At 39.5% G+C, this 12,029-nt stretch overlaps 1 protein-coding gene across 2 annotated transcripts in view; it reads left to right on the top strand.

The window, feature by feature from the left end:
- Positions 1–12,029, top strand: part of taok2b (TAO kinase 2b) — a 27,736-nt gene that overhangs the window by 5,640 nt on the left and 10,067 nt on the right. For both annotated transcript variants that reach the window (XM_016493152.1, XM_016493151.1), the window contains exons 2-15: positions 2,220–2,360; positions 2,467–2,538; positions 3,356–3,457; positions 3,679–3,724; positions 3,866–3,962; positions 5,393–5,506; positions 5,683–5,774; positions 5,967–6,060; positions 8,096–8,177; positions 8,268–8,435; positions 9,817–10,023; positions 10,887–11,246; positions 11,329–11,457; positions 11,535–11,738. In XM_016493152.1, the coding sequence (XP_016348638.1) occupies positions 2,229–2,360; positions 2,467–2,538; positions 3,356–3,457; positions 3,679–3,724; positions 3,866–3,962; positions 5,393–5,506; positions 5,683–5,774; positions 5,967–6,060; positions 8,096–8,177; positions 8,268–8,435; positions 9,817–10,023; positions 10,887–11,246; positions 11,329–11,457; positions 11,535–11,738 (1,899 nt within the window). In that variant the 5' untranslated portion in view covers positions 2,220–2,228. The remainder of the gene's footprint in view (positions 1–2,219; positions 2,361–2,466; positions 2,539–3,355; positions 3,458–3,678; positions 3,725–3,865; positions 3,963–5,392; positions 5,507–5,682; positions 5,775–5,966; positions 6,061–8,095; positions 8,178–8,267; positions 8,436–9,816; positions 10,024–10,886; positions 11,247–11,328; positions 11,458–11,534; positions 11,739–12,029) is intronic.

The following is a 12,029-nucleotide window of genomic DNA, read 5'->3' as shown; positions in this document are numbered from 1 at the left end:
ACATGATACTGAGTTGTATCAAAAAATGTAAATTATTTCAACATCTTAATGATACGCTTCTGCACCAGGTTGTTGAAAAATAAATATGCTGTCAACTAGGGTTGTGACGTTGAGGAAATTTTCCCACCGGTTAATCGACATGTGACAACACTGATAATACCGGTTTCACTGTGGGGGCAGGGGCGTTTCCTCTTTTCCTCACTTTCCTTCGCTTTTTAATAGCTTGCAAAAGCGGCGTGCACATTTTACTTTAACTTTCAAATAGAGGCAATTCGGGGTAAAGCAATTGTTCGTTTTTAGTTCGTTTGAATTTTCCCTCTTTTCCTCACTTTCCTTCGCTTTTAAATAGCTTAAAAACACCGTTGAATTAGCGGCAGTTCGGCGTCAATTGCTTGAATGCAACAACAAAATACAACGTCAAACTCACTTTAGGATATATATAAAACACAGAACTTTTATTAAAAAAACGAATAAAAATACACCATGCTATAGGGCAGGCTATGCCTAATATAAAATAACAACTTGCATAAAGTTTAAATAGGTAGCCTATACAAAACTGGAAATAGGCCCTAAGTAAACATGTATAATATATAACCAAATAAATAAGAAACGTAGAAAGTTTATCAAAAGTCGTTCGGCACGCTGCATTGAGCAGCCGCGTTCAGTTTTTAATTGTAGTGTCTGTTCTTTTACTGTACTAAATTATTTTTATTACTATAAAAATATCAAAACGACGGTGGGGGTCGGTGCCGCGGTGGGCAAGTGACATAACCGGTGTTGCGGCTTAACAACGGTATCACCGTCAGCACCGTCTTATCGCGGCAAGCCTACTGTCAACTGTTTCATGACATTAATTCAAAAATACAAAACAAGTCTGACCTTACTAGCAGGTTAAGTAATAATATAATATGTAATATGTAATTTTCCAGCTAAGTTGAGTTTATAGGCATTGAATGGCTTTTCTAAGATAAATGCAGCATTTACTTGACATTGTTTATTGTTTACTGTGATTTAGGGAGATGTATTCATTAGGGCTGTGCGATTAATCGAAATCGCCTTGTGCGATTTCTAAATCGCTTTATAGCACGATTTTCCGCGCTCCCCGACCTCCCGCAGTATGCTATCTGAACCAATCAGAATGCAGCGCGCCTAAATGGAGCACGAGAACAGAACAGACCGGGCGGGCATACAAACGTAACGCCAGGTTCACACACTCCGTCTGTGGTGCGTATTTTTTCCGCGCCCATGTTAACGGATCAGAGCGTTCACACTGCATGCGATTGCGGTCCGGCAGTGCGCTTCTGCACCGCATACACATACTGTATACGCACTGCAGACGGAGTACGTGTGAACTTGGCGCAACAAATTTAGTTCAACATCTGAGGCAACGCCACAAAGAGCTCTACGACCAATGCATGGCAAAAAAAATCCCTGGACACGGGATTTTTTTTTCTTCCGCCATATGTCTTTTCTAGAGACATTTTGTTACACCTTTACTTAGTGATTATTTTGCCTTATGTCTGTTCTAGAGACATGTTACAGCTTTTTGATAAAGCTCTAATTGGTTTTCTTTTGGAAATATGTTTCAAATTCACACTGGATGCATTTGACTGTAAAGCATGTCTGTGTGTGTCAAAATCATGATTAAAATCGAAATTGCAAAATTGATCAAAGAAATCGCGATAGGTTTTTTTTTTTTATCCATATCGCACAGCCCTAGTATTCATGCATCAACAGAAAACACCATACATTAAAGGACTGATTTATGTTCTTCAGTAATAAGATCGATTGAAAAAAAAAAAAAATCGATGGTCCACCCAGCCCTACTAGTTAAAGGACTTGGGTAACGTCACAATGTATGCAAATTACAGAGCATTCGAATGGGTTCCTAGCTTTGATTAATTTTGGTCAGATGCCCATTCTGGTCCATATTTGGGCACTTTTGATAGACAAATGCTTCTATCATTGGTTGTTGGAATAATTTATTAATGATTTGTTAAAGAAATATAGGACTTGCTCTTTTGAATCAGCATTTCTGCTCACATGAAGTGTTCAGCTGTATCCTAGATTTTTGAGTTGTTTGCTGTATCTAAGGTTCATGCTTTACAGTTGATTTGTCCCGTTTAGTTTCTCCTAATGGTTGTGTTTTAGGGTGTTCACTCCATTTCTGTTTCCTCTGATGTTAATGTGCAAACTGTCTTTTGTTTGCGTGTGTGAAGGCGCTGGCTATGCCGTCGAGTGCGCGGGCTGGGAGTCTCAAGGACCCAGAGGTGGCGGAACTTTTTTACAAGGAGGATCCTGAGAAGCTCTTCACAGACCTGCGGGAGATCGGCCATGGCAGCTTCGGAGCCGTCTACTTTGTAAGTGGCCATTAGGACATTCAGAGCTGTAGCACAGCTCAGTGAACAGTGAACTATCTGTGCCTCTGTTTTCCACTCCTCACATGTATTTGCACGCTGCTTATAGGCCCATGACATCCGTACCAATGAGGTGGTGGCCATCAAGAAGATGTCCTACAGTGGCAAGCAGTCTAATGAGGTGAACACAATCACACAAACAAGAAGTGTTCCTACATTTTTGGTTAAACAAAGCAATGCGTCTCTGCTGGAATTTGGTCTGCGAGAAATCTCGGACATCGTGCAGGTGGCTTTATGTAAGATGATGGCTCTGTTCCAAAACCTATTGAGCTGCCTACCTGGAAAGCATTTTTAGGCATCATAGGCAGACGTCTGACACAAAGGATGTTTGAAAGTGTTGGCAGAATATTATGCTGCCTGCAGTTTTGATGCAAACGCTTTTTAAAGTATACTCTAGTATGCATGTTCACTCAAACTAGGGCTACACAATTTGGGGAAAATTGCAATTTCAACGAAAACTTTAAATTCACTGAAAAAAGTGCACTCTATCGTGAGTTGAGTTATTGCCTATATAGAGCATTTCATATAGCTTTCTTATGAGGTTATAGTTAGGATGCTGCCTGTGTAGGCACTAGATAGGAAAGCAGCTCACTGTGTTTTGTAACAGAGTTCATATGCGGTCACAGAATACTGTTACCGGCATGTTACCAAGTTCTGTTCTTTGTGAGCCCCAGCATTGTATTCAAATTATGCAAATCACGCTGCGTCTCTCTGGCTAAAATAGATGGTTGTGCCATTTAAACGGTGGAAACTACTCCCTTCACTGTGCCGCAGAACACTTGAACACCTCACGCCTCATTTGCAATCTCACCACAATACATTTGAAAGAAACTTCTGGTTATGTTTCCCACACTCGCATAGATCAGAAATGCAGCATTTGAACCGAAGGGGCTGAATAGTCCCTTGATTGTTTAATTGTTCTCTCGTTCCTGCTGTAGAAATGGCAGGATATCGTCAAAGAGGTTAAGTTCCTTCAAAAGCTGCGGCACCCCAACACGGTGGAGTACAGAGGCTGCTACCTGCGCGAACACACAGCATGGGTGAGTGTTTCTGTGTGTAGGAGGGAGGCTGAACTCTTTTCAAAAGCCTCGTTCAGGGAAGAGAATGTACTGACCCGCTAACATTGTTTCCATTTGCTACAATAGCAGCCCTACATGCACCACTTGTCGCTTGCTAACAGCAATTATACCTTTTCTTTATCTCCACCTTTCTCTTTTCTGTGTCTGCCACTCATTGATCTTCCTGTCCTACTTTTCTTTAGCTGGTGATGGAATACTGTTTGGGCTCGGCCTCAGATCTGCTGGAAGGTGAGTGAGTTGTTTCAGGGAGCATGTGGATGTTTAGAGCTGTTTGGTCAGATGCAGAAGTGTAAAATGATGCAGATGTTTGCTAGGAGTTTGCAGAATCAAAAAAACAGGATCCCACTGTTTTCTTCCCCTTTCCCTCAGTGCACAAGAAACCATTACAGGAAGTGGAGATTGCAGCAATTACCCATGGTGCATTACAGGGCTTGGTGTACCTCCACTCGCACAACATGATTCACAGGTACAGAGCAGCTCAATTCTTGGTTCTAAAAAAAGCATCGGGCAAATTAGGGGTGTGCGATACATATTGTCTACAATATCGTATTTCTCGTTTTAATGATGTGGAAGCTGACATTAATCAAGCAAGCAATATATCATACAAGCATGCTTTTATTTTACCAAATGTCAGCATAATTCCAAATGTGATATTGATTGAGAACAGTTCTGAAAACAAGAAGTTAATATTGAGATTAACATTTAGACACAATATTGTACATTTTTACTTAATTTCAGTGAAATAGTTCCAAACAAAGTCGCAACAGAACTGAATAAAACACAGATGTGTTTTTTTACTGAATGAATCTGTCTTTATGAACAAATCAATGATTCAATGAGTCACTCAAAACTCACCCTGCGTTCCATTCGGAAGGGCTTATCCCTATGCCCTAATCCCTTCAAAGGGTTTACCCTCCGGAGTGAGAGCTTCGAAGGGTTGAAGGGTGTAGGGGACCAAACAACTGTTTCTTGAAGTGCCCTTCTGCGTCATCATCACGTGCCCACCTGGCGGCGCCGTCATCATGCAAAGTATCTGCGCAAAGGATCATGGGAGCCCGAAGTGTCCATCAGTTGTACCCTTCAAAATCCTTCATTCCGAAGGGCATTTTGAAGTGGCCAGTTTTGAGCACTTCGGTTTGGAAGGACCCTTCAATATGGCGGCCATGATTGTTTTCACTCCGAAGTGCTCTTCGGAGGGCGATATATCCCGTTTGGAATGCACCATCAGTCACTTGCTTTTTTTCTGAATGAATCAGCCATTTGAAGAATTGGTTGAATTAATGATTCAGTTACTCACTGATGAAGGCAGTGACTTGCCGCCACCTACTGGTGGTTTAGTTTCATATAAAAAAAAATCAGTACATATTTCAATATGCAAAATATTATTTTTAAAACGTTAATCTCATAGCATAATATATGCAGTTGTAATTTTTGTGTAAATACATCTAAATGCTGCTTTAAATGCAGCTTTTTTTGCCACTTCTGTGGCAAAATCATCCCATAACGCACATCCCTACACTCTTAAAGATTAAGACTCTTTATCTGCATTGATGGTCCCATAAAGAACTTTTTGCCATGAAGGCTCTTTCCATTCCACACAAGGTTTTAAAAGTGGAAAAAGGTTCTTCAGATTATTAAAATGTCCTTCACACTAAGAAGAAATGGTTCTTTTAAGATCTGTTCACTGAAGGGTTTTTTGGCGAACCCAAAATGCTTTTTCTATGGCATCTCTGTGAAAGCCCCCCTTATGGAATCTTTATTTTTAAGAGTGTAACACAAATACATTCTGATTTATGGCCTATATGAATTAGTGTTGAGATTTTGTGGGTACTTTTGGCTGTCCCCTACAGTTACAACATTAAAGATTCAAAGAAAATATGTTTCTTCCTTTTATAGGGATGTGAAAGCAGGTAACATCTTACTGACAGAGCCTGGCCAGGTCAAACTGGGAGACTTTGGTTCCGCCTCCATTGTTGCTCCAGCCAACTCCTTTGTGGGCACACCTTACTGGTACAAAAACACTTCCCATTCATTACAACAACATATTTGCCAGAAGTATACTCATATGCTTTCATTTAATTTTACATGGTTTTTAAATGGTTTACTCACACTTAAGATCAGTCTAATGACATGATCTGGGCGGTTATTGTTAGGACAGTTATGACTGAGTTGTGCTCTGTTTCCAGGATGGCTCCAGAGGTAATCCTCGCCATGGATGAAGGGCAGTATGATGGGAAGGTTGACGTGTGGTCACTCGGCATCACCTGCATAGAGCTTGGTGAGTCATCTCGGATGTGCAAAAGCCTGTTGAAAGTGAACACCCAGTACATGGTGTGAAAATAAACCTTTTTTTAGTGTTTGTGGCTTGTTGTTCATTACCAGACAATAATATTAAATTGTTTACAGTAATATGCTTACAATGGAAGCCTTGCAGCTAACTGCTTGCTTGTTTCCTTTTCCTTGATTGTAGCGGAGAGAAAGCCTCCCTTGTTTAATATGAATGCTATGAGTGCCTTATACCACATCGCCCAGAACGAGAGCCCAGTCCTGCAGTCCAATCACTGGTAGGGAACCAGAGAAGCCTCATCCACAGTCAAAAATCTTTTGCTTTTTACCGTGTTTCCAAGGCAGCGCTGTATTGATATTCCTCAGACATTTTGATTAGTGATTGCAGAAATTTAAACTTCAAGGCTTAAAACAATTTTCTATATGCTGTTAAAATTCTTATAAAAAGCTATTTTAATACAGAAATAGTGTATATAGAAATATCTGTATATAATATAATATTGCATATGTAGCCTTGAAATATGTCTTAATTTAATAAATAAATATTTTTTAGTAATATTTATTTTTATTACTAAAACTAGGGGTGGTGATATGACCAAGGTATTATATCATGATATGAGTAAATCTATTTCACAATAACAATATCATAGTAATTATTTTTGGTGGAAATAAGGGGGTCATGGCGCCACAATTTAAGAGGATGTTGACGTTTCATAATCCTCAATAACAATCAATACCGTTGGGTACCGAAACCCGGTGCGGTACCTATGTAACCGGTATGTACTAGAACCGAATCAGAACGCAGATTTCGGTGCCACTTAAATGCCTGAGAGATCGATTGAAATATTCGTCCTGGTTCTCCGAAATGGACGTAAGAAGAATGGGCTATAGTGATTAGCTCCATAAACTGTACACAAATTCGTGATCGCCTCAGAGTCAGTCCCCTTTAAATTTCATATGACAACGACGGCAGACTTCGTCTCCTCCCCGTCTTTCAGTGCGCTCGTCAATCTGCATACCGCGGTGGCGCGAGCAGACTCAAACAGAAACAGAGGACACAAGGTGTGTGTTTATCAATAGATTGTTATAATATCTGTATCTGTGCAGTTCTTTGTCATACAGTTTACAAAAGGTCACGAGGGAGCAATCGGTTTCCCATCTACTGTAAAGTTTTCGCTGCGTTGTTTTTGCTGCGTTTTGACCCTGTCAAAATCAGCTCTGTTTTCAGCAAGCCATTCTAATCCATGTTGCTTTAAATGCTAATGAGCTCTGCTGACCCCGCCCCTCTAAATGACGACTGCTATATTCATTATTACATCCAACAACAAAACACCTCAATCGCTTAATCGGAGACGTTCTTGTCTTCCCCTGCACCGGAGTCGACACAATGGCGGACAGCTCTCAGCTCACTCAGGGCGGGTCTAAGGTAAGACGCTAGTGTTAATCAACTATCGTGGGAGGGGCCTGTGCAGAACTATGTCATTCTGACGGGAATCTCAGAACAGCCTGATTTGAGAAAGGGGATATTAAAATAGGGATTTAAAAAAAAAAACACTGGGTGGATTTTTATCATTACAGGATGGCTGAGTACACACACACTTCCAACACACATTTATGTTCAAACAACTTGTAAAGTGAATTTTGCATCCGATGACCCCTTTAATGATGCAGACAGCAGCATGTATATTAGGCTGCTGTCACTTTAAGACAGAATGCACAGATCCAGTATACTGATATACTGTACGTCTGAACTGTTTACATTCACTTAAGACATAAACGAATGTTCAGAAATTGATAGTAAGTTGTAATGTAAAACATACTTTAATATACCAATATACAACATGCTCGTTCTGTTTACAGCTTTAAAAAAATAGTTTTGTACAGTTTGCACACAGAAAATTGTCTGTCAAAAGGGAGTGTGAGTCCCGTATTGACAGCTCTTTTGTGTCTCATTGTGCTTGAACGGTTTAAACTCGCTTCAAAGATTTAACTTGGGCTTAAAAATGCGAGCAAAGGATAAACCTTTATGATGACGCAAAATCAGATAATCCAAAATCAGTTGTAAAATTTCTGCCAGTTTATCGTGTCTACTGGTCTATCGTCCACCCCTAAATGGAACAAATAAAAGCAATAGAACAAATTATTATATATATTATGCATTTGCATTTGATCGTTCACATGCATGATTCGACTTGGTGCCTGAGTACTCTATCTAAAGCTTTTACATTATTCACTCTGTGTCCAGTTGACCTAAAAAGATGCTGCCTTTTGATTTGCACTACTCACTAATTTCCATGTTTTGTTTCCTCTCAGGTCGGATTATTTCCGTAACTTTGTAGACTCTTGTCTGCAGAAGATCGCACAGGACAGACCTACCTCTGATGTGCTGCTTAAAGTAAAAGTCTTTTGAGGAGCATTAAGACTCTTTAAACATGTGTTCAGTCATTCCAGTTTTGAAATAAACCTCTCCGCTTTATTTCTCCAGCATCACTTCCTGTGCCGTGAGCGTCCGGTGACAGCGGTGATGGATCTGATAGCACGCACTAAAGACGCCGTGAGGGAGTTAGATAACCTGCAATACCGAAAGATGAAGAAGATCCTCTTCCAGGAAACGCATAATGGCCCGGCCACCGAGGGAACAGAGGAGGAAGAGGTGGGATGACCTTTCAACTTGTCAAATCAAAAAAAAAAAGGAAGATTGATTTTCAGGATCACATACCTTTGAAAGAGTTCATTTATTTACACCGCAGTAGAACAGCTATATTTGGAAATATCAAATGTGTTAGTTGGTCAGTACAATAAATAAATCTGCCGTCCTCTTATGTGGCACCAGAGAAGAATGCGTTTTAACAATAGACATAAACATAATTTAGGGTTTGGTCAATAGTTTTGTCTATTGACTGTCTTTACAGACATTTGTCAGCTCATGTTTCAAACGAGTCTTTGTTCTTTTGCTCTGTTCTGACCTTGACTGTGCTTGAGTGATTTGTGTAGTTGTGGCAAATTGACACTGATTTAGCTAGCCTTAAAGTCAATATGAACTTAAGAATGACTTTCAATGCCCGCTATTGTAAAGAGGTTTTTCTTTGTAGTGTTTCTTCCAATGTAATAACTTGTTTTGCCTCTGAAATGGCTTTTCTTTCTTCTTTTTTTTCATGTTTTTCTATCTTTACCCTTGAACTCTTGTTATGGAGACCACTTCGCAATTCAGACAATCAATGGATAAAACCGTTCCGCTTCCTTTTTTTTTTCCCCCCACTGTAATCTGTCAATATATGGATGTAAAATGTGTTATGAACACATTAGAGGTGTGAATGGTCACGATTTGATTACAATTCGATGCACCACAATGCATTTTCTCTAATTATTTTATTTATAATGTATGAACGTTTTTTCTTTCAGCTTTTTAAATTTACTAGCTGTGACAACCTGTTTTTTTTTAATTTTATAATTGTTATTAAAAATAAGAACAAAGATGCAAATAACAAACAATAGGTCAAATACAACAGTGCCATAACATTTTTCAGATCTTTTTCTGTCAAATTTAATTTGATGCACTTCAAGAACAAAATTCGCTGTTTGAATTAATTTATTGAAGCTAATAATGTTATTCAGTCAAGATCAAAAGAGTCTTTTGATGTTTGATTAACAATACAGACTGCAGCAGGTTTATTAGGCTGCAGTCACTTTAAGACCTAATGCACTAATACAAGATGATAATAGACATTTGATTTTTTTCCCCCCCAACTGTTTATTTTGCAGATTGTTCACATTAGCATTGCAAAACAATTATATTGTAGAACACACTTTTACAATTGATAAATAGCCTCATATGAGCTAACATGGATCAAAGGCCAAAAGTTATGCGAGTTCTCAGATCTAAATAGGATCAATCATGGTTACATGATTGTTGCAAAGGACGTTTCCAGCTAGTATCAAAAATGACTGTTAAAAAGTTGGGCGATCAGTCTCCTGCTGGAACTGTAATTTCTGTTTTAATTTCTAATTTCTAAACGCAGTCTTGTGTCTTGCAGGATGTAGAGCAGTACATGTTGCGGATGGGCACGGTGAACAGCATGGAGAGCTCCCATTCGCTGCCGTCTATGTCGATCAGTGCCAGCTCCCAGAGTTCTTCAGTGAACAGCCTTGCAGATGGTTCGGATGACAGCGGAGAGATGGCTATGATGCAGGAGGGCGAACATACAGTGACCTCTAACAGCTCAGTGCTGCACAAACCACTGGTACGTGTTAATGGCTTTGTTTGAGCTGCGCGTGGTGAAACGACACATCACTGCCGTCAAACAAAACTTTGGAATAATTATGATTTTTTTTCATGTTGTTGAACATAGTTTTTTTAGGCTCACCGCGGCTCAAAAATACAATAAAAACAATATTGTAAAAAGTAAAAATACAATAAAAAAAAACAATATTGTAAAAATAAAAAAGTAATATTGTGAAATAGTATTACAATTTAAAATAGCTGTTTTCTATTTGAATATATTTTAAAATATCATTTATTCCTGTGATCAAAGCTGTATTTTCAGCATCATTACTCCAGTCTTCAGTGTCACATGATCCTTCAGAAATCATTCTGATATGCTGATTTGCTGCTCAGTTATTATTGTTGGTCATTTATTATTGATGGTTTTTATATCAATGTTGAAAACTCTCTTTTGTAACATTATAAATGTCGTTACTGTCACTTTTCATATCTTCTTAATTTCCCCAAACATTTAAATTGTAGTGTATCATGGTTTCCACAAAATTAAGCAGAAAAAAAGCTGTTTTTAACATTTGTGATAATCAGAAATGTTTCTTGAGCAGCAAATCAGCATATTAGAATGTGACACTGAAGACCGGAGTAATGATGCTGAAAATTCAGCTCTGATCGCAGGAATAAATTACATTTTACAATATATTCACATAAAAAAACAGTCATTTTAAGTATTTCACAATATTACTGTTATTATTGTTTTTAATCAAATAATTTCATCTTTGGTGAGCATTAGAGACATCTTTAAAAGAAAAAAAACATTATTCAAACATAAATAAACATTTATTTTTATGATTCTTCCTTCAATTGTCACTCTCTGTCCCCACACAGAACCATGATAACATCTACGACGACCCCTACCAGCCAGAGGTGGACTCCCAGCAGCAAGGCCCGTCTGGGGGTCGCCGACGCAGAGGACGGGACCACTTCGCCACCATCCGCACTGCCTCTTTGGTGACCCGTCAGATCCAGGAGCACGAGCAGGGCTCAGCGCTGAGAGAGCAGATGTCCAGATACAAACGCATGAGGAGGCAGCATCAGAAACAGCTGATGGCTCTGGAAAACAAGCTGAAGGCAGAGATGGACGAACATCAGCTAAGGCTCGACAAAGAGCTGGAGACGCAGAGGAACAACTTCAGCAGTGAAGCAGACAAGCTCAGTAAGAAGCACCAGGCCATCCTGGAGAAAGAGGTAAGTGGAGGAGACAATGCGTGATGGTTTCGGATTGCTTTTCAGATGTCTTTTCTATACTTCTCCTTCTCTTTTGCCTTAGACTAAGGGCGGTCTTACAGAAGAGAAGAAGTTTCAGCAGCATATCTTGGGCCAGCAGAAGAAGGAGTTGACCAGCCTGCTTGAGTCTCAGAAACGCCAGTACAGGCAGCGAAAAGAGCAACTTAAAGAGGTGCGTCAGTGAATGTTTAGGTAGTTTGGCTGTGGCTTTGCTCAGATGTTGTGTTGAACGTTTCATCCTGTGTGCAGGAGCTCAATGAGAACCAGTCCACACCAAAGCGGGAGAAGCAAGAGTGGCTAGTTCAGCAGAAGGAGTGTCTCCAGCAAATCCAGGCAGAAGAGGAGGCGGGTTTACTACGCAGACAGAGGCAATACTACGAGGTGCAATGTCGCCAGTACAAGAGGAAGATGCTTCTAGTTCGCCACAACATGGAGCAAGACCTGCTGAGAGAGGTACAGAAGTACCAGTTGACCGATACATCAGGCAAAGTGAATAATCTGCCAATATGTGGCCATTTGAAATGATCTGCGTTACTAGTTTTCAGAACTTTTGCATGGCTCTGCTGTGATACAGCTTGTGTTTCATATGACTGTTTATTTGCAGAGGACGAGTGAGGACAAACTGGTAACTCTGCTTTACATAGTCAGGCACATTGTTTTTTTCTGCAGGATTTTGTGGAAGATTTTTTTTTTTATATATATATATATATATATATTTTTTTTTTGTTTTTTTTTTTTTAAATG

This window comes from Sinocyclocheilus anshuiensis, unplaced genomic scaffold (genome assembly GCF_001515605.1).
Source record: "Sinocyclocheilus anshuiensis isolate Anshui unplaced genomic scaffold, SAMN03320099.WGS_v1.1 scaffold546, whole genome shotgun sequence".
In the NCBI taxonomy this organism is placed as follows: domain Eukaryota; kingdom Metazoa; phylum Chordata; class Actinopteri; order Cypriniformes; family Cyprinidae; genus Sinocyclocheilus; species Sinocyclocheilus anshuiensis.
Note: the sequence above shows the minus strand (reverse complement) of the source record. Positions and strands in the feature narration are given on the sequence as shown.